Source organism: Acanthisitta chloris, unplaced genomic scaffold (genome assembly GCF_000695815.1).
Source record: "Acanthisitta chloris isolate BGI_N310 unplaced genomic scaffold, ASM69581v1 scaffold34885, whole genome shotgun sequence".
In the NCBI taxonomy this organism is placed as follows: domain Eukaryota; kingdom Metazoa; phylum Chordata; class Aves; order Passeriformes; family Acanthisittidae; genus Acanthisitta; species Acanthisitta chloris.
Window position 1 is genome coordinate 26,551 of NW_008672707.1, and position 22,579 is coordinate 49,129.

General features: G+C 39.6%; 1 protein-coding gene across 1 annotated transcript in view; it reads right to left on the reverse strand.

Annotated features, from left to right (window-relative positions):
* The window catches only part of MYPN (myopalladin), a gene marked incomplete at its 5' end in the record, with an annotated part of 35,018 nt that extends 15,765 nt beyond the window's left edge, over positions 1-19,253 (reverse strand). The window contains 10 exons of the mRNA XM_009074626.1: positions 4,426-4,573; positions 6,862-7,449; positions 9,393-9,762; positions 10,342-10,458; positions 12,442-12,465; positions 13,402-13,543; positions 13,752-13,823; positions 15,391-15,538; positions 17,523-17,574; positions 19,078-19,253. Coding sequence (XP_009072874.1) covers positions 4,426-4,573; positions 6,862-7,449; positions 9,393-9,762; positions 10,342-10,458; positions 12,442-12,465; positions 13,402-13,543; positions 13,752-13,823; positions 15,391-15,538; positions 17,523-17,574; positions 19,078-19,253 — 1,837 coding nt within the window. The remainder of the gene's footprint in view (positions 1-4,425; positions 4,574-6,861; positions 7,450-9,392; positions 9,763-10,341; positions 10,459-12,441; positions 12,466-13,401; positions 13,544-13,751; positions 13,824-15,390; positions 15,539-17,522; positions 17,575-19,077) is intronic.
* Positions 19,254-22,579: the final 3,326 nt, after the last annotated feature.

A 22,579-nucleotide genomic window follows, 5' to 3' on the forward strand; every position in this document is an offset into this window, starting at 1 on the left:
TTGTTAATGATTAGATGTAGGTCTTGAGAAGACAGCTACAAGTGGTTGTTTTCTATTCATTCCCACAATTATAGGGAGTTTATACCTATTAATATCAAGATCTAGTAATTTGCCTTGGTCAGGTTCTTAAATCTCTTCTCATTTCTAGTACAGAGCAGACAAGCTTCTGTGAGGAGTCCCTGTGGTTTAATTCCCATCCTTAGTCCAAAATTGCCTCCATTTGCTGGCCTTTGAGAGATGATGTGGAGCTTGTTCTTGAGCAAGGTTTCTTAAGTGGCTGAATTAAGTGTAATTCTTGTGCCCTGGAGAACAGAGTTCCTGGTGGTTCTTGGGACCTTTCTGAGTCTGATGGCTTAGCATGGGAACGGTGAGAAGATGGCTCTGTTTGCTCAGCGTTGAGGTGTTACTGGTGGTGTGGCCTGTGTGATGAGTTTGGGTCTGCAAATGGCTGCACAGACTTTGGCTTTTACTGATCTAAAAGCTTCTGGAGAAAAACTGCATCTCTTGTGGTCTGAAATTTCTTACCAAGTATTCTCTAGCAAAAGTAAAGAATATTCATGCAAGGGCTGTACAGAATTTTCTAAACAGCTGTAAGTTTACCCTTTGTCCTAAAAATGAGGCAGTGACCATGCTGCTGTCTTAGTAAGACACAACCAACCAGTGCTGCCACATGATATTCTTCATAGTAAACGACACAGATATGTGAGCAGTTTGTAGTTCTTATAACCAAAATGTGTAAACCAGGCCCAGTTACTTAACTCTCCCTTATTATTGCACAGTTAATTCATTTATTACTGTACAGGATTTTGAGGGTTAATTATTTTGTTTTATTTTATACTATTTGTATAGCAAAGTCTTGAGGATAGAATATCATTAATTTCTAAGTTTTGTCTGTAAAGCTGAATTTCCTCTATTTGTAGTCCATTGCTGAAACCTGTAAAAGTTTTCAAAGACCAGGGTAAAATAATCAGTTTCCATCACATATATATATATATTTTTTCATTTGCCAAAAATCTCTCCAAATTCTCTGTCTGTCCTTTTCTCCCCAAGTATCTTTATTTTTCTACATGAAATATTCTAACTGAACATTACCAAGGTATTTCACTTGTATGGGAGAAAAATAGCCCCATGGACTGGGCTGACAGATCTGGGGAGTAGAGAGAACGCTGGCTGTGCTCTCCTTTCATCAAGTGGTGCAGTTAGCTAGACACTCTCTGAGGTTACGAGGCTTGGGTTTCAGCCTCAGTCTCCAAGAGGCAGCTCTGAGCTTCATGCTCATAAGGCATTCTGGGGGTGGAGATGAGTGGACATGGATGTTCTTTGTCCTTCTTGTCTCCTTTCCTTCTGCAGAAGTACTGAAACATCCACTACAGCAAGGACAAGAGTCCAGGTGTTCGTCCTAGTTTCTAGGCAGGAGAGCAATTCTCTTTTTCTTTCTACGTCTCTCTCAGCCTGTCTCTGTTTCTTTTCCCCCACACACACTGGAAGAAAGCATTCTACCAACTTCCTCAAACAGCCCTAACCATTATGCCAAAGTGCTCTCTGAAGTGTCCTGCTCAAGGAGGGCCTGTTCCACACTGCCTGAAAGTCCTCAGTTTTATTAATTGAGAGGGGGAAAGTGAGAGAAATGCTCAGGTCTTGTGTTACAGGAGCTGTTTGGAAAGGTGGAATTTCCAGGCTGTTCTCCTGCTGATAACGAATGCTTAAACGATTTGTGCAACCCGGGACAGCACCAACACTACATATACCCACTGCAAAGAGTCAGCCTGTCAGTACAGGAGTTCTGAGTTATCAATACTACTGTCCTCAGGCCAAGGAAGAAACTGAGTTAGGTCTCCTGTATCCGGGGATTTGTTTTAACCTCTTCCTGTGATTTCATCAAGCCAATCCTCATTTAGTGTATCTTCTGTTTGAAAGAACTGAGCAAATCTGACTAAAGATGTTTGGGTGTAACTGAACCACATTTTTTTTCCAGCAGTCCTAATATGATGAGAGGTATAGTGTTTTTGTCTGGTAAAAACAACAGCTTGTTAGTACATGTACTTGATCAAAGTTGCAGCTAGAATCCTAGCAAAGTCATATTTGCATTTCTGTCAGCACTTCATGATTGTCATAGCTGTAGTAGCCCAAAGGCTAATTTGTTCTGTCTCATACAGCATCAGCAAAATTACCAACTATGTTCTGGTCCTGGATTTCTTTATTGTTGGTGATGAATAGTGTACTGGATGAAACAGAAGGAGTACATCTGGATTATTAGATATCATGCTGAGTACATAATGCTGACACTTAGGAAAATCTCAGCTTGTTAGCTAAATAGTTTTCATATGGAAGTCAGTTTTAGATCATAAGTAGAGCACTGGGATGTAAATCACTCCTGTTCATCTCTGAACTTTATACAGTAAGACAAGACACTACCAGTACTTTAAAGCACAGGCTTGTCATCTGCAGTGTCCATTCTGGAGGCTGCCTGCATGCTCTGCAGATACTGGAAATGAGACCAAACACTACTATTGAAACCTAGGGTCACAGTACAATTCTCTAAATAAAAATACACCATTGGACACATTTTATGAGAAGGAATTTTTAAAGTAGCATGTAGAAAATATAAGGAAACCAACATTTGAGATTCTTAATGGATGCTGTACTCCACTGCTTGTGCAGTGATCTCTCACACAGAGGAGACTTGCATTTGTATCTATGAGAAAGGGAATAAGCCCTTCCCTACCATTACAATAATACAGATATGCTATGTATGGAATGAGAATTTCTCCTTTTTAATGCCATGTTAACTAAAAGAGGAAAAAACGGGACAAAATCTATAGGTGTGAATTCAGCACTCCCAACAGATTATTCTCATGATGTTGATTGTTCTATATACTGTAAAGCAATAGGAATTTTGGAAAATACTGTTCATCCTTTCATCTGTTTAAGTAATCACTGCCTTCACTGAGGAGAAAACTCAGACTTGAATTTGCTGGAGTGGGCAGTGGAGCCTAGCAATGCTTTTCCCAGATGTGGAAGAGTAAAATCAGAAGCAATCGAAGGTGGGAACTGAGAGGAAACGAGGGAACTTTTACGGAGCACTTCTAAAATAGTTTTTTAGTTCATTGCCGTTGGCATTCTAATTACTGTAGCAATTAGAGAAGTGCCAGCTTTGAGCTTTTTCAGTGTTTGAGGAATTTGAGAATCAAGATTTAGATTTGGTCCCATACGGAATAGCAAATAAGTGTATAAATAACTTTTGCTGTCAGCAGATAACTTTGACACTAGTAGTGATCATCATTTCTGAAGGGGTTGTCATGCAGTTAACTTGAAAGACTGATTGGTATTTCACAGCAGCTCTCTAAATAATTTGTCTTACTGCCATAGCAAGTACAAATTGTAACACTTGTGGTTCATCTGCAAAACATACTGCTTGTCAGTTGTTTTACTTGAAGTGCTTTGCCAGTGTGATCTGTCAGAAAGAAAGGTCAACAGCAAAATCAGAAAAACGGGGGTTACACTTCAGTTATCCACAGAGGGTAATTTGCTCCAGAGACTCCAGGTCTTTCTGCTTCTCTTTGCATGTTCTGTGTCAGAAGGGCTGCGGGATGTCGTGAGAAGTTCCCTGGCTGATGACGGATCAGGGTGAACCCTTATTTGCTGTGCTAAGTCAGAGCTGGGGGAACAGCTATGGAGGTCTCCATGGCCAAGGTGAGAGAATAATCACCTACACACAAAACAGCTATCTAGCAGTCCTTAGAGTGTCCTACTGTTAGTCAAGGATGGTTGAACTTGATTTACAGTGAATTCATCTTCAAAATACTATTTCATTATTTTTTATGTCTTCCTTAAGTTCATAGATGGTGCACAGATCCAGTGAATTTATTGATTCCAATTAAGAATGGATTGATATTTAGTTTCTTGAACTTTGGAAAAGGCTTCTAAGTTTGCTAAACTCCAATAATAAAGTTCCCATGAAGTCTCAGTCAATTTGTATAAGTCTGAAGATTTGGAAAAATAGGTTTAATGCTAAAAATTGAAACCCCATTCAACTGAAAGAAAAACAAAAACCTTTTCCTAAACAGTTTGATTACTTTACTCTTTGTGTTATAGAGTACATGAATGTGTATATGTGCAGAGCTGAGCAACTTGTGAAGTGAAAAAATCAAAGCCAGTGTCCAGAAGCTTCCAAGAAAAAAAAAAAGTGTTACATTCCTACCAGTCTGAGATGATAAGAATTAAACGTGCTGCTCAGTTACAAAGAACCTTTCTACAGCTGCACCCGCTCATGCTTCCTGCAGAGAGCCCCAGTTTGCTGTTGCAAACCAGTACTTACCATGAGAGCTCACCTGGCAAAGCAGTGTAGCAGCTCAGCACCTTTGGTTTCACATAAAACATATCTTGCTCATGAGTGAAATTTATTTTAACACTCAGTTTTCTTACCTGCTGAGCACTAGGTTGATTACCATCCTCTTGGAAATGCAATTTTCTTTCCAGGTCCTTCACAAGTGCAGCTTTGTTTTCCCGAATAGAATCATCTGTTGCTAATGGCAGAGGCTTCAGACTTTTCTTTGTTAATCCCTGGGTTGGGCTATGAAAAGAAAATGCTGATACTAACATGCAGCAACCAGTATATCTATTTTGCCACCTGTGTGACATGGTATGTTACGTTTCAGGTGTCTGGAGGAACCTGTTATTTATTTGTTTAGAAGCCAAAGCACAATACAGGATTGGATTTTTTTGGGTATTATCTTAATGGTGCTTCCCGTTCCCAAGCCAGTAGGAATTAAAAACATATCTTAAAGAAAATAAGCATTATAATACTATAATAAGCATCTACATTCCATTTGTCCTGCAATAATGATGTCACAGTAAATACTCTAGAAATGTGTGTAGGTGCTACTTTAGGTGTACAATACTTGAATATCAAGCAATAATGTAAAAGTTAATATAATTTCACATTCATCTTTATCTCACATCTTCATTGATTATTTATACTTTCCATGCACTTTTACTTCTTTCATTTCTCTCATACTTTTATGACACCTAAAATGAGGAGTTGTGGGGTTTTTTTAACAGATGTAGTCTGTTTCATTTTAGTGAGGTTTGAAAATAGTTAAATTCCTAAATAAGTCTGTCCTGAGACTGTGAGAGTCTCACACAGCAGGACACTACTGGAGAGTGTGCAACATTCTGGTACTTTACCAGGCACTGGGGTCTTAGTAACAGGGGTTCTAGGTAAAGGCATAACTGATGGCTGCTGTGCAAGGTATCTTCCTTTTGTTGTTCTGCAGACACAGTGAGCTATCAATCATTCATCAAAATTACTATAATTATTAATGCCAAAAAAGGAAGCTGAAGCTTCAATAGGTATTCACAGATTAGCACAGACACCATTGAGGTTCCTTCCTGAGCTTTTGCGCCCTCACTTAGATTCTCTTCCACGCACAGGTCAAGATTTGAATCTCAGCATGATGAGCTCTAGTTGTGTGGGAATTCAGCTCTGGGCTGGAACCCAGGAAAGGTGAAACGAAGAAAACAATATTTAACTACTCTGCCTGGTAGGCATATTGTAATGACTTACTTGGTAATGCCTGTGCAGCAGTGGGATAAAAAAAAGTGCTTTGCAAGGGTTAAGTGTCAATAATGCCAAAAGAACAGCGCTCGAGCACTTGTGCACCAGCTCTGAAGGGAAGGAAGGTCACTGGTGGTAGTTGCAGTTAATTTTGTCTTGCTGTTGTAGCATTGCAAAAGCAGGTTGAAGGCTTGAGTTGGCTGTAGCTAAAACCTTCACTGTGAACCTTATAGTTTGATGTGTGCCTGGTCAGGATGCCAAGGCCAGGAAGGTGTCCAGGCACATGCCACAGGGTGACGGAGACGACGTGGCTATGCTGGGCAGCTGAGAGGGTTGTGAGTAGGAGTGCAGTAGTGGTTTGAAGGCAGGATTTCTGAGCACACAGAGTTGACCACGTTAGACATACAGGGGCACATTGTTCTGTTACAGTAACAAATCGGTTGATGTAGTATCAGCAGGATAGTCAGCAGATTGTGACTTAGTGATGGCTATCACTACCTTGAACTGTACCATTGACAAAAGGGGTAGTGTTCCTTACTTTGTGCAGGATTTGGAGTTCGATGGGTAAGTAGTTCTATCTATCTACTGGTGCTAGCTGTGCTAAGACAGGGTTCATGTAGTCCACAAAAGGGATATTCACTTCAGCCAGTAAAGGAGGAACTCTTAAGGCCACAACCTTGCCAGTACATCATCATCCTTACTTGCTTGGATGATAGCTGGATGTCAAAGTGTTTATGTCAAAGTGTTTATGTGCAAACCATTAACCCTCCTTAATATTTTCTGGGGGACTTCAAATATAGAAAGTACTGCAACCAGAAAAATACCTTTACATACGTTATTTCTTAGATTTACCTGGGCTAAAAAAAAGCTTACACTGTGAGGTACCTTTTAAAACTTTACTTGTTGCTAACAATAGGTAAGAATGGTTTTATAGCTCATATAAGTAAATGGTCTTGGAGTGACTTATCCTGCAAACTCATGAAATCTCTTTTCTCCCACTAGTACAGTCTTACGAATTTCTGAGTCCTCTAAGTTTTGCACTTATCTGCTTATAAACTCACAGCTTTCTATCTTGAATTTATCTTAACCCTTGATGTAACTTATTATAGAAGGTACTATCCCCTCCTTTCTCAACTGAATGCAAAGGTTCGATGCAATGACAAGAATATATGAATAACTCACATATTTTATGCATGACTTGCATTTCAGTGAATCCCCCATTGAACCCATGAACAGAAATACATCCTAGTTTCCTTTGAGTATTTCCTGTCCCTGCTTCAGTGCAGATGGCTTATGCTACTTACGTGGCCGGTGTACTTCTGGGCAGTCCCATAGCATTGGTTGATGGCACAGTAGGAAGTGAAGGAAGAACAGCACTGAGGAAAGCTACTGGATTCTGAATCCGTCCGGTTGGGGAGATAGGAGTAGGAGTCACAGTCTGTGGCTGAAACTGTTTTACACTAGATGCAGAAAGTGTTACTGGAGTCACCACGGATTCCTTAGGGCTTGGTAGAGACTGTTCGCTTTTGTATGTAAACCCTCCTGAAGACCTTGGCTGGGGAGGTGGAGGGTTTCCTGTGAAATTTTCCATGTTATTTGTTCTCTGAGTTCCTTGGGGGATGTCGCTGAACGCTGTAGCTGAGGAGCTGGCGGAGGAGCTGGCGAGCAGTGAGATTTGTGATGGCAAGAACTGCTTGGGGCGGCTGTAGCCAGGAGCTTGTGGAGCAGATCCTGAGCTTTGCTTGTACAGAGCTGAGGTGGACTGTTGATGGAGTGAAGTAGCAGAATTCAGTGAAACTGTGTTGAATGACAGCTCTCTTATAGATGCCTGATGCATCTGCTGTTGTTCAAGCAAGACCTGGTTGTGGAGCTGTTTTAACTGGCTCTGATCACTGCACATAAAATAAAGATGAGCAAAGTTGGTTATGAGCCCTGAATGTGCTGGTTGACTGCAGTTTCATATATGAATTGTGAGAGAAAAATTCTAGTCCCTTGATGCAGTAAAGGATAGGGGAAACTGCTACCTGGCATATTCTGTAAAATTATGAGAAGTGCATGATATTAGTTTGCTGCTAAAATAAAATTTTCCTGCCTCTCCTCTTCTTTGCCAGAGGCACAAATATTTTGGTCTAAAAATTATTTGACTGAAGATAATTTTTGCCTTTTTACATGTGAAATATAAATCTTACTTGAAGATATTGAAGGGATAGCATTGTCAAATTCCGCTCTAGTACTTCTCTGCCTGTGTTACTAAGAGTGACATTTGGTGTATCATGTTGTAAATGAGCATTTGTAAACCAGATTGCAGTTACTGACCTCCTGTTAAAGTGGGTTCTGAAACCAGCACTTTGACTGATAAGCTTTGTAATAATCCCCCCTAAGAGAGATTGCCAACACAGTTCAGGTGGTGTTGACATTCAGTGACAGGCAGGAGTGTTTCATTCAGAGGGGACTTGCATGTCTCTGGATGCTATCTATTGGATATGCCTTCAGGGATTTGTTACTTTGCAATTAAGGAAAAATATTTGCCTTTGTCAAGTGGTTTATTTAGTTATCATATATATGGAAATACAGCACATGAAAAACAGGCTAACCTTTTCCCTTCCAAAACCAGAAAGGACATAGAGGATATGGAAAATGATCATGTGATAAACTATTGAGTATTAAATAACTACTGATAAAAAGTGAAAAATGTAGAGACCAACCACAACTGGTAGTAAGAAACTAAATACATGGTCAACAGAACTTCTTTATAGTTGAAAGAATTACTGTTTCTATAATGTACTAAGCAAAAATCACATTAAAGGTAGATAAAGACAGCAATTTCAAGCTTGCAAAAAGTAGAATGTTAGTTAGAAGTTGTGTCGTCCTGATTTTGTGTCCCTGATATAGACACCTGCAGAATAAAGCACTCCGTTTTTACGAGGTTTTTTGGCAGTGCACGTCTGAGAGAAATTCTGTGTTATGCAAGCACTGTACAGCTTAAATACTGCTTTGGCACTCCCCTTAAACACACTATAGCTCTGAAAGTGAATATGGCCTTCACAAATTAAAAAAAAAGTGCTCCCAAGTTCTTCCTCTGCCTCATGGTATGTAAGTTCTGTCTCCTCCTTGTAATGTTATGCTATGAAATTGCATCCCTTCTTAGGAGTGCCGGTGAATTGCTTTATAAAGTCCTTCCTGAGCCTTTAGCTTCTGCCTGTTTAAGAACTGAAATGAAGGACTCTGCATGCTTTTTGTTAAACTATGTGTGGGAGGTTTAAAAAATGCTGAAAAGGCATTTCTTAATAAATTTCTGTGTGAATTCCATAAATTTTCCTCTAAGAAAATGACCCTTCTTCAGCTTTCCCCTTGAGGCCTCACAGTGCACTGATGATACAGGTGTTTTACAGTTCAAGTGGTTTCACAGTGTCAGACATTTCCAAGTGTTTCATCTGTGTTACGTTAGTGAGGCACAGAAGTCACGGAGCCTTCAGAGCAACAGCTGCTCACTGGCTGCTAGTCTGCACTGTGTGTGAGACAAAATTCCATACCCAGAATGGAGGGAGATGTATTTGAAGAACCTGCTTTTACTTTGCCTGCATAAAAGCAGTGTTTTTCACCTTTTGATTGCAGCAGAAAACAGTGTGGAATTAATAACATTTCAAAGGGAAAACACACTCCTTTTAAAATCGGAGAACACTTCTCCTGGGAGAGATATACAGAAAAAAAATCTAGCTATGTCAAATGTGTTTTCTAAGAATGTGGTTAATTGGGCCAGTGCCATGTGATCCCAACTGTCTTTTTGTTCTGTGATATCAGTAATGTTCCTGAGACTTAGAATTTGATTACTTACAGCTTTGGTTTAGCCAGTACTGGAGGAGGTTCCTTGGATGGCGATGTTGGCTCTGGTGTTTTCGTTGGCTGTCCATTTATCCTCTCTGGGAAATAGTTGGGTCTGATTTGGTTTGTAGCACCAGGTCCATCCTCTGATGACGATTCACTTCTTTTATCATCTTCAGGCAGCTTGAAGTGCACACGGAGCCCTATCTTGGAACTCGATCTGGGTTCATTGTGGTTCACAAGGACACCTTCAAGTTTAGGTTTGGGTGTCTGATTTACTACATGATGGGAAGAAGTATGTGGGGGAGGTTGTTGTTCAGTAGCAACGAAGCTGATTGAGCTCATCGTGTGAAGGGCAGCAGCATTACTACTGCCTTCAGATGCTGAAAGAGTAAATGTCAGACTTTTGGTGACACAAATACCATAAATCCTTGTGAAATGAAATAGCAAAAGTTACAGTTCAAAAGACTCACTCTGATGTCTTTCCAGCTGCTGGACTGAGTTATTTGACCTTGTTTGTTTAACAAAAATTCCCTTCAAAAAAGGAGTATTGTAAAGGTGGAGGGAAAAGAGACACACTTCCAGTTTGGAAGATCAAGCAGTGGTCTCCAGCCATGTGCCCCATGCATTCCACTAATGTATTTGAAATACAAGCTTGCTTTTCAGAGAATTCTCAAAATTTTTAGTTATGAAGAATATTGCCAGAACTTGAGCTGAATTAGAGTCAACAGTACACTGTGCTTTTATCTGTACTTTGCTCACCTAACTGCTCAGTGTCTTGGCAGCATAAAGAGCTCTGTTTCCATCTGCTAGGGAGCAAAGGACTAACACAAACTCTTACCTTTGACAGTTAGATGGGCTATACTGGATACTGTGCCATATTTATTGCTTGCAGTACAGGTGAAACTGCCAGAATGCTGTTTAGATCTGCTAGGGAGCAAAGGACTAACACAAACTCTTACCTTTGACAGTTAGATGGGCTATACTGGATACTGTGCCATATTTATTGCTTGCAGTACAGGTGAAACTGCCAGAATCTTCTGAAAATACTTCAGCAATAACGAGGGTACAAATTTCCTCTGCAAAGAATCAGACCATTATTAGCACTTGAAGTGAACATGCAGTGAACAAACATGCAAAACAAAACCCTGACTACCCTGGGGGAGATTTCCTTAAGGTCTTCCCCCTTGCTCAGTTTGATTCCAGTTTCATCAGTATTATCAATTCTGGCAGCCTTTGTGTGCAGCAGCTGTTACCAGCATTGTCTGCAGCAGCTGGTACCCTCTGTGCTCCAGCATGCCCAGTGGAAGAGAAGAACAGGTGTCAGGAGTATGTGGAAAACATTTGAAAATGTTTTCCTAAGCACATGGAGTACAGAATTAAGACTGAAGGACTAAAAATGTAATTTGGAAAAATATAACGTACTTTATACTCACAACTCACTAAAATATAAGCATAAGATTGGTTGTAATTAGCTGGGAACAATTCAGCGGAGTCACTCTGTGAGGAGGAGAAATACAAACCACATACATACAGACTGGTATTTTACAGCAGTCAGATTGAGGGCATTGTGCTAATTGTGCTTAGAGAAAGTTACCTTTTCATTTCTTTGTGAAGACTACTCATTGGCACCAAAAATGTGCTAGCAAAATTGTGCTCCCAAGGATTATATTCCACTTTGAGAAGTCAGTCTGGGTTATGCCATTCCTGTCTGACTCGCATCTGACACGTCTGGGCAGCAGTGCCAGCTGGTAAATGTCTATGGTGGTGGGATTTTAAATCTCTGGGTGGATAGCTGGGAGCGGGAGGGAGGGTGACACCTAAAGGGCATTGACATGTGGGATGATAACATTTCTTCACCTAGTCAGTGACTGTTTTGCTACCATTTTGCAATAAACATTCCTAAAACCCCACAGCATTAATATTTTATGAGTATTTCTGTAGAAGACCATGCCACGCTTAAACTTGATTGTTTCAGGTCATCACTGAGGAAAATCTAGCAGCAACAGTGTTTGCTATCAACTCTAGCAGAATAAGAGTTTATTATAGTACTATTATAGCAGAACTAATTTAAGGCATTATAGTATCTAGTTTATTGTGCTTGGATTTGCCAACCACTGCATGCATGAAAATCCAGATTCCTTCTGAATGAGCAGCAGGTGATGAGGCTGTGACAACTGCACCCCACTGATTATCCTCTAAGAACTGCTTCACATTACTCAGCAGTGATGCCACTGGACAGTAATGGAACAGTGTCAGTGGGTTCTGGAAGAAGCTCCAATTTTTCATTCCTAAATCTCAGAGGGAGGGAATGTCTTTCAAGACACCTTTTGGGGTAAAATGTTTCTAATAGGGCAAGGAGAAGAGTTACAGAGGTTTATATTCTATAAGAATCCATAGTCCCTTGGTAATTTTCCATCTTTAGAGGGGCAGCTTTATATTTTTAATAGTGAAAAGCATAAGAAGGAGAGTGGTGATCTAATGGAGAAGTAATCGAAATCTATATGGCTCCTTTGCTCCAGTCACGTGAATTAGCCTACATTCTGCTGTGACCCTAGAGAGTAGTGGATCCAGCCACATTGGTAGGATTTGCTGATACCAGGGGTGGAACACCTGATGTGGTACTCTCATATTACGCTGGTAGGGAGCACAGGGAATGGCTGACATGGCTAACCATCTGATGCAATGTTCCCTAACTGGTGAGCCGGATAAAAATAGCTCAGTCCTACCTCATCTGGTGTACTTCTGAACCTCAGATGTACAAGGGAGCCTCACACATTAATTTCATTAATATTTAGCTCATAAGGTGGTAACATTTAAATCCTGAGTTAGAACTGGGTCAAAGTGGAAGGGAAAAATTTTTTTCGAAAGGCACCTTTAATTCAAATTTTATATTTATGGAACAATCTACAGTGAAATGCAACTCAAAAATAGCTATAGAACATGGGAAAAAGAAGACATTACATAAATTAAATTATGGACTTTCAATAATTGATATTTTGTGAGGGTGAATCACCACATTTTTATAATGAAAAAATTCTGAGCCTTTTGATGATCCTCACCTGGTTCAGCCATAGATCGTGGTTCTAGAGGGAAGAAGAGTAGAATTATTAGACTGAATATAGTTACTTTTGCCCATATTTTTTTTCCTAAGCACTAAATAGAAAATTTGACCTTCTCAATATGACAGAATACTCCTTTTGATCCAATTTTCTGTTTAAGGGGTGGTGGAGACAGCCAAGCCTTGTACTCAGTGATATGTCAAAGCCACTGAACAGTATGAACACTTCTGAACCTATGCATAGGAAATAAATTGCACAAAGTATTTTTTTGCAATATTAGCACTACTGTATTGTGCCTTGAAGACATTTTCTGAAACTATCACGCACAGGGTACCGAGTTATGATAAACCATTGTTTTGCTCAGGTTTGGTTTGGTGTGGTATTTAAGGAATTTCTGTTGAATTTTCACAATTTTAGCATTCCAGTGACTTATGTGAAAACTGAAGCTGTTTTGAAACTGCATTTGAAAATTAAAGTAGAAGAATATGTTTGCAACCTGCCATGTATCATGTGCATACATGTGTGTGTAAGCATGATAGCATGTACATCAGGTTACTGCTGGGGATAAATAAGCTATCCACTGCCCATAAGCACTATTGTAATGGCAATTAACTGGAAGATGAAGGATTTACAGGCCATGGAATGCTACATAAATGGTGTAAACCCAAAACTAAACAGCAGAAGTATGCATGAATTAGAAAAGGACATTGAAGTGGCAAAGGAATCAAAGCAGAAGGCAAAACAATTCAATAGTTGGGGGAATCTCAGACAAGTGCTACCTGTTGAGTATGCAGATCAATTCATGCACAGTTTTGGCTTCTGAAAACCAGATTTATTGCCACAAATCTAGATTATATAGTTCTTACCATTGCCATAAGAAATTCGAAGTGTTGCTGTATTAGTAATATTTTTACTTGCCTGTGCTTTATTAGACACAATATTTTCACACAAGAAACGTACTTTTCTGTAATATCCTAAAATCTGGAGAATCTTCTATCAGTGTTCCTTCTCTGTACCATTCAACCTTTGGGGAAGGAGCTCCTTTCACCCGACATTCAAAGACAACAAGCTGTCCCTCAGAAGCTGAAATATCCTGTAACATCTAATAGAGAAAATGAATAGGCAGTCAGTAAATGTCTCAGTGGTCTGGAAGTAAGACTGATTTCAGTAAGATTTAATAAAGCCACTTAAATCCTTGAATGGCTTAAAAATGCATAATTCCTCTTTCTGTCTTTCAAAACTAGACATTTTGTAATTCTCTCTCCAGTTAATTGACCTCTAATTTTCAAATATGTCATAGAACAAGTTACCTTTGTAAATACAGGAGCTGCAATTATAGGTCTTCCATCCAGTCCTTGCAAATAGTTAGTGTGGCTCAGAGCCTGCAGATTGCAAAACATCACAAGATGATGTTTAGGTGTACAGGTGTTATTTTTTCATATACAGGAGAAACATGCTTTTGGAATGAGACAAAAGAGATTTTGGTGGGTGAAGTCCAAAGCAAAATATTTCATCCAATGAATAGAAAGTCTCTCTTGTAGACAACTGCTGGTGATTTTCCTGGATGGGATAACAGCAGCAATGATGTTATTGCTTATTGCCTTATCGAGTTCCTCGTGGCAAGGATTAATGGCAGTGAATTATAACTTTGTTTGTTAATACTTCATTAAGGAAAATCTGCGTTGGCTGTTTGGTGATGGTCTGTTTTTAAAAAGTTTTACTTACAAAATATTTATGGATGTTAGTGAGGAAACGTTAAGTCATGTGTGAGACTGCTGCTGTAATTCTTCTCCTTTGCCAGAACCAAACCATTTACAGAGGTGGGATAGCACACTGTTGATCCTACTCAGTGAAATCAGAACAGAATTATTCTCCTCCTGGAAAACCTCGTTATATAGATTGATTATTTAATAGTTTTTTATTTTAGTGTAACATGAGTTGCCCCAGAACAGCAGAATTAGTGATTTGGTATCTCAGGAAATAGAACGAAATTACACAGATGGTGTCTTGTGAGTCAAAAAGATTAAAAGTGATGATTTTTGAGATAACTTACTCTTGACTTAAGCAGCTTCTGCCAAAATGGCAAAATGTTGCAGAGGCTTAGTTCTATCCTCATGTACTCAAAAGCAAACATGCATTGCTTCACCTGTTCAGTATCTGTTTATTGGTTACCACCTAATTCTAGGCCAGAAGCATTGAGAAGGCAATGTAATGCGAGTTTCTCATCAGCTTTTCAGTTTTAAGTAAATATATTTTAATAATAATAAGTAAGCAAATAGTAAATATATTCAGTAAGTAATAAATATATTCTATTTTTCAGTTTTAAGGAAATATTGTTCCTCTTTTCTATGCAGAAAGAGGAGCCATATTTACAGCTGTGGGTATTCTGACAGCAACAGAAAGGACTCAAAATGCATGCTAACATCAATGAGAAACTCTCTGATATGGATATTAAAATGCTGTGTGGCAAGCAAGCATAGCTACATATAGTACATGTAGTAGTGAAATTATTTAGCTTAAAATAAGTTTCATTGAAAGAAAAAGATTTCAAGTGAGTTCTGTAGCAAGGGAGAGGAAAAGGCTGTCACTGCTGAGAGTGAATGAGTCAGTGTGCGACGCAGAGAGGCCAGTGAGGTGAGCTGTGCCCTTCGTGGTGTGCAGTCCATGACCTGCTGGAGCACACAGGAGTTCCCACCGCTGGCTGAGCCAGTGGCAGCTGCTCCTTCTTCTCACTACCTGCAACCTCCCTGCCCTTTGCCAGGGGCTAAAGGTTACCTGGCAGGCAGGACATCTCTTCGGTGTACTGTGTGGTTGCGAGGTTCCAAGCTGAAGTCCAGCAGCAAAAGCAAAAACTAGAAAATTTTGGGTTCGGAGTCACAAACTGTAGAAGAAACATGTTTCTAAGAGCTTGCTTTCGGTCCTTGAAATTCACCATGTTGTGTCCCTTACCTGATTAACTGGTGTTGATAGAGTCTGGACAGGTACAGACACAGGCTGAACAACAGCTGATGGTGCTTTGGAGGGTTCTTGGTGCTTGGTTTCAGTCCTGAGAGCAGGAGATTCCACATTCGTGTAGGTTTCGGCTGGCTTTGGTTTGCTGTGAAATATTAACCAAGAACAATTCTCCATCTGGAAGTTAGTGCTCTGTGTGTGTCCCTTGGTTCTGTGTCTCCGTTACATTCAGCCCCAGCCTCACTTCTGGGATTGAACTGACCTAAACTGATGTGTACTCTTAGGTAAACTGCATTTGATAGGAGTCAGCCTGTGTATCTGGCCACTCTAATACCTCAGACCTAGTTCAGTCACACCAAATGCAATAAATGGCCCATGGATTAACCCAGCTGTGGCCTGAAAGCTACTGTAACCAGCTCTGAGCAGCATGAAAAAGCAATGCTAGTTTCACAGAGGACAGTGCTAGTTTCTCTTGTATGAAGATGTGGGCCTGTAAGGTAATGATAATACCATCTTTTGTCTGGACACAGATTCAATAATTTATTGCTGAAAGATCAAAAAAAGAGACATGCTTCTGACCAGCATATCATGCAGTGTTGGTAGTGTACAGGTTGGCACCTCTTCACTTCTTGTAGATTGCTTTCATATGGAAGTATAAGAGTTGACCTTACTTAATTTTACTGTTAAGTAAGATAATGCAGACAGTGAAGAGATGTTCTATTTATTCCCTCTGAGGTCCACAGGTCCCCCCAGGAAAGCCAGCCTTCAGACTAGAGGAGGCCTTGCCCAGAGTGAAAATACAACGGATGTGATCACTGATTTCTCTTTTGAACTTCTTTTAGCACCTGTTCTCATATGAATTCCCTTTAATTACAGGTGTTCAGATTCGTATGATGACAGCTGGTGTCTGACCCAAACCCGATCTCTCGTAGTGCCATCATTTGAGGACATCCTGCTGCAGTGTCAGAGCAGCATTTGTTTGTTTTTCTGAGAAAAAGATTACTTCACAGCTTAATGAGGTCAGTAACTTAGACGTGCCACCAAGTGATCAGGCTCATGGTCAACACTACATTGACACTAATGAGATGAATATGAAAAAAAAATATGCATGAGACATTTGGACAAGTCTGAGGTAGAACTATGGAAAACTTGGCAATTTCTCCCCAAATCTTTGAGATCATCTTGATCTTTAGTTTTATATTAAATCCTTACATTTATCAAAGTCCATAAACCAATTCAATCTGGAGTATTTTGTGACTTTGAAGTAAAAATCACCTAACTCAGGATTTGCTGTCAGCCGGAGGTCTTCAATCAAACACACTCTAGTGGTTTGTATTTGAATTGGAAAAGAAAATTACATTAGTAACGAGGATAACTCTCCTTATGAAATAATGGAAAAAAAACTGATTAAGATTTCCTCTTTATAAAGCACTTGTTGCTTTTAGAGCTAAATTTGTGCATAGAAAGTAGTTTAAAATCAAAGAGTGATTATTTTAGCTTTCCCCTTCCAGTTAAGAGAAGGAGTTTGATTCTGAAAGACTGTTGACTGTAACAGCATTGGATCAGGTTCCAAATGCACAGGGAATGGATTTCATTTAGGGAAAATAAAGCTTATTTCCCAGGTTTTAGATTACATCTCACTTTTTTAAACAATTAAGTAGTCTTTTATACCATCATTTCAGGTGCCTATCTGTTAATTTCCTTGGCTTAAATCTGAATATGCAGTCTATACCCATATTCTGCCCAAATGCTGTATTTTCCTGTGAGAAATTGTACTACATTCTTTGTCCAAGTCAGACACTTAAATCAGCGTTTAGGTTGGTTCTAGTCAAATGACTTCTGTTTTGGTAAATTAATTTTAGCAGTTCAAGCTTTAAGGTAACATCTTTCCTCTTATGTTTATATTTAGTATTAAAGTTTCAATTCTTAAGCTGAGGTTAAAGACACACAAACAAACAAACGTTTGTTCCTTCAATATTTGTAAAGCAAACAGCACACAAACAAAACCTGATCCAAACAAATCCTAAACAGAAGCCTAATGTGTTGGAATTTGCAAACTGAAATATCTACACTTGTGGGGTTTTTTAACTGTAAAAAAGTATGGAAAATATTATTGATTTTAAACCTACTGATCCATTTCATCTTTGATGATTTCACCTTCAGAGTCAGAAGAAGAGATTCCTATAAAAAAAAGAAATCATTTAGCCAAGGGGTTCTTGGAGAATATCTATGAATGATACAAACATTCACTCAGATTTCCTCTAGAGCATTCTATGTATATTTATGATAAAATTGTGCCAAAACAAAAGATCACATTGCAGGGGAAAGGAACCAGCATTGCATACTGTGCAACATGCAGAACTGTTATGGATAGAAAGCAGATTTGGGATGAGATGGAATTGAAATGAAGAAAACAGCATCCCAGAGTGAATGTACACCTGGGTCTACCTCAGGTTCTTTTTTAAATGCCACTAGGATTTACTCTGCAATGGTTGGTGTGAATCAAATATGAGTTTTCTTATCTCAGACACCTGATAATGCCAGTCTAAAAAGAAAATGGGTAAAAAAAGAGAGAGAGAGCTGGAATCATAGCTGCTGTTCTCAAACTAGTGCCTTGTAGCTCAGTTTACTAACAGCTCTCTCACTGAGACAATTGACATTTCTGATTCAGCCTTCACTGTGCTTGGAAGTTATATTTTCTCTGTAGCTTCTGCCAGTGAGCATCTCTATCAGCCAAGGCTTCCATCCAGCACCCACTGGATGAGGTAAAAGCAGACTGTGGCCCCTCTCAAGAGCTGCTAAACCTCTGCCAAGCACAGACATCTCCCATTAATGCCAGGGGATTTGTCCTTTAACTGTCAGATTAGAGACGTGAAAGAACAATAACAGTAGAACAAAATTCACTTTGTATTAAGTAGAGCAGTGCTTTAATTTGTGAATGGTCCCACTGCGGTCAGTGATGGTGCTGAGTGCATTACTCAGCCTGAGAAAGGAAAAAATCAAGGGGAAAAAAGGCTCTATATGTGTATTTTGGATTAGTAATCCTGTTAGCACAAGGGTGGATGCAATCTGAAACCTTATCCCAAAAGTGTTAAAAATAATTATAATAAATAGATATTAAGGTATCTATTTTCAGTATGTTAAAACCATAAAGAGAAAGAAAAGACACCTAAATCTCCATAGATATATATATATATATTCTGTTTTATTTATAGCATCTATTGGGCAAGTATTGAAATTGATGGCATATGTATTTTGGTTGCAAGGTCCCAAATGTGGGTTAAGATGAAGCTGTCCTATATTCAATTTGCAATAATGACTGTAGGGAGAAAGGATTAATAAGAGTTAGGCACAAAGTTTAGGTTCTCATACTTCTGTAGTGTTCCACAGACAAAGAATACAAAGTGGCATCAGAATCTAAGTATTTTTAGACTTTAGTCTTGCAGTCAGATACATAAAATCTCTGGGAAACAACACAATGAAATGGTATGTACAGGGCAGTCCCTTGTCTGAAGGGTGTTTCACAGGCCAATAAAGATGTTAGCAATGATGAGAAGTGTTGACCTGCTGCTATGCATGTTTTGTGCAAAACTGTCACATGGTTAGCATGGAAAATGCATCATTGTATCTTAATCCTGTACAACTAATTTCAGCAATCAATTTCTGCAACACTTCTGACATTACCTTCTATGTAAATCTCTGCAGAAGTGGAGTCTGTGCCATAGATGTTCGAAGCAAAGCATGAGTAACGTCCTGTGTCCTCTTCAAAAGCTTCAACAATAATCAGTGAGTGCTGATCACCTGTCTGGATAATTTGAATGTCGGGTGAGTTTTCTAGCTCCTTCCCTTCACAGTACCACCTGCAAGGCAAGAAACTGTGTTTACCAATGCAAACAGCATCACAACTAGTGTGACAATATTCAGAGTCTTTCTGATGTTAAAATGGGTGGGCTTAGCCTGAAGATCCTGACCAAGTACTGCAGGCAAGTGTTGAACCAACAGTCATAGGAGTAAAATATTTATGGTTTTCATAATGCTTTATATAGAATAGAAGAGTTCTACACTTGGAACACTGTCAGTTCAGCTCTGGGTTTCTCTTGAGGTACATTCAGATCTGTGTTGCGGCTTAAAGTGCAGCAAAAAAACCCCAACCCTAAGTAAACAAATTCCCTCAAACTTGTGTTTACAAAGTTCATGTTGATCCAGAATGCGACTAAATTTTACTACAATGTTACTCTTTGTTTTGTCATACATACAATCTGCTTTTTATGAAAAGATGGCATAAGTGTATCACAAGGGAAGAGAATGATCTATTACAGTATAGAGGCACTTCCTTACAGGAACAGTGGCAATGGGACAGATGAACCTCGAATTCTTTTCTACATTGTATTGCTGTGCTCCTCTTTTAAACACAGCTACATATCTAAGAGATTTTAAGAGAGCCCTCTAGAGATTCTGTGCTCTCATCTAATGCATTCCCAAGTCCCTCAGTGTTGAGAAGGGTTGTTTCTGTTAAAGACACAGGAACCCACACCGCAGTAAAAACAGCGCCCGCAAAGACTCCATAGGGTGTGTTAGTGACAGTAACCATCAGCTCAACACAACAGCTAGTGGGAAGGGAGAGCAGGTCTGATGGCTATTGCTTGTTAGTATGGATGAGATGGAACAGAAAGAGAAAAGCATGTGGGTTTGCAGAATCAGATTCAAATCTAGTAAGACAATCTAGGTTCTATGCAGAAGACGTAGTGCTATCCATAGGGATCTGTGGAGGAATGGCTCTGTGAAAAGGGACATGATTTCCTTGAAGCTGACAACCCAGCTGGTGGTGTGGTGTGAGGCCTACAGCAGCTGTGACTGAGCCTTGAACTGCTGATAAGGAGCGAGCTCTGCCTGGCAGAGCTGGCTCTGACCGGCTCTGAGTCCGGTGTCAACAAGCTCCCTGGAACATCCCGGAATCTGGACAGACACCTGCTTGCTCCAATCATCAGTTTGCCCTGGACACTGGGACAAGGGCAATAAACCAATCCTGTATCCGCTGCGCTCGCGTACTCTGTGTGAATATCTGTATATATCTTGTAAGCACTAAGAATAAGGGAGAACGACCATACTCATATTGAGACTCAGCGTTACTCCGGGTCCGGATCCCACTCCAACAGGGATCCAGAACTAAACCTTTAGAATAATACTCAGAAATACCCATATTTGTAGATAACTAGCTAAATTTGCAAAGCCAAACTAAGGTGCATTCATCTTCATTGTAACTTTTCTCATAAACAGATAGATGTAAAATGCCACTAGAAGCATTTGTATTTTGTTGCTGCAGCTTTCTTAATGATGTGTAATCAACTAAGGCAGGTGAGGGTGGGAGCTGTTATACTGGCAACATCTTTTATTCAGCTGACTTTTTAGAAATTAATAATTGTTTCATCCATCTTTATATGGTAACTTGGTAAAAGGACCTGCTAACATGTAGTGGTACTACCGTAAATAACACTTTTGAGGAAAGGAGAAGGATAGGTTTCTGAGTAATAAATTGTAATAATTCATATTTCTTGGCTCATATTATAAGGTACTTTGTACGCTTCCATCTCAGATATTTTAGAGAAACATTAATAAATGAATGTGTTTAACCATTCAATTGCACAACTTTTTAACAACAGTTTGTGCTCTAAGCTGATCATGAAGGAACCCCCAAATTAATATATTGTGAAAAAAATTAACCTCTAAGACAGTCCATACCAGTGGAAAAGCAGAATTTAATAAAAGTATTATACAGAATGAAAAAAGCTGCCTCAAAGGGTCTATGAGGTATGAAGGAGTACAGATCTAGAACTTAAATTCTGATTAGGTAGCTATGCAGTAAACCATGCACTGTTTGTGCCCCATCAGTCCTAGCCATCCAACGTGACTTTCTTAAAGCAGACAGTGTATCTCCTGGTCCACTTCGAGGAGCACATCAGTGTGATCTCTACCTGTACAGTCAACTGACTTTTCCACTTCGAAGTGCACATCAGTGTGATCTCTACCTGTACAGTCAACTGACTTGAAAGGACAGCTTGGAAAGCATACAGGTCTGCCTGTTAGGGAGGGGAGCTCCTGCCCTGTGGAATGAATCATATTGCTTAACACAATTAATGAGGGGAATTTCAACCAAAGTTACTCATTTCTCTTCCATTTAGGCTCTGATGGACAAGCTCCTGCAGGTCTGGCAGCAGGACTTTAAAATATTAAAATCCTGATGCTGACTTCTTTGCTAGAGCCGTCGTGCTCTGAAGCAGGGATGGCAGGTTCAAATGTGTTCCCAGGCCCAACTGCCCCAGTCTTGGTCTAATAAAAATGGGTTTGTGCCAGGACACCAGACAAATGGATCTGGGATAAGTGAACCATACAGATTCTCCTGTATATCACTCTTGGTAATTGTTAATAACCATAAAAGAAGGGATTGGGCAGTCAGGAAGATACAGCTGCATCTTAAATCACCACAGGTGTTTGCTGGAACTCAGTGCGAGCCACAGCACTAAGGGAGTGTTCCACTGTCCCTCTGAAGTTTGACATAGTTCATTTGCTGGTGTTTGTCCCACTCTGGTGGGCAAAATGAGATGCTCTGAGGTATGTTTTGTCAGTGGACAGTCTACCTAGGACAGGACTTTATTCCAGGGAAGCTTTCAGCAGCCATTCATGCTACTTCCCAGATCTCAGTGGAACTTGTTGTTCAAAATACAGATGTGAACAGTCTCTGGATGTAGTGCTCTGGGTATTAACCAAACCCATACAACATGCAGCACCTTCCTGGGTGTTCTGGCTCAGACTGCAAGTTCACCCAACCCAGCATGCTGTCTTGACAGTGACCAAAAGCAGACACTTAGGGGAGAATTTAAGAGCAGAGAGAATATACACATGTATGTATGTCTGCTTATTTCTCTGGAGTATAGAACCATTCTCTTTATCTTTTTATTTACCATTCTCTTTAACTTCTTTCAGAAGATGTGAAGCAGCACTTAAAAAGAATTTTTTAGAGGTAAAATCACTGGTCTTAAAATGATTATTTACCAATGACCTCTTTTTTAAAGGATTTCCCTGTCACAGTATCATTACCATTATTTTCTAGTAGATTAGACTGTATAGTTTTTCACTAACATTTAGTTTTCAAATCCTGCTTTTTATGTGTCATCTTTATTTTGAAAGC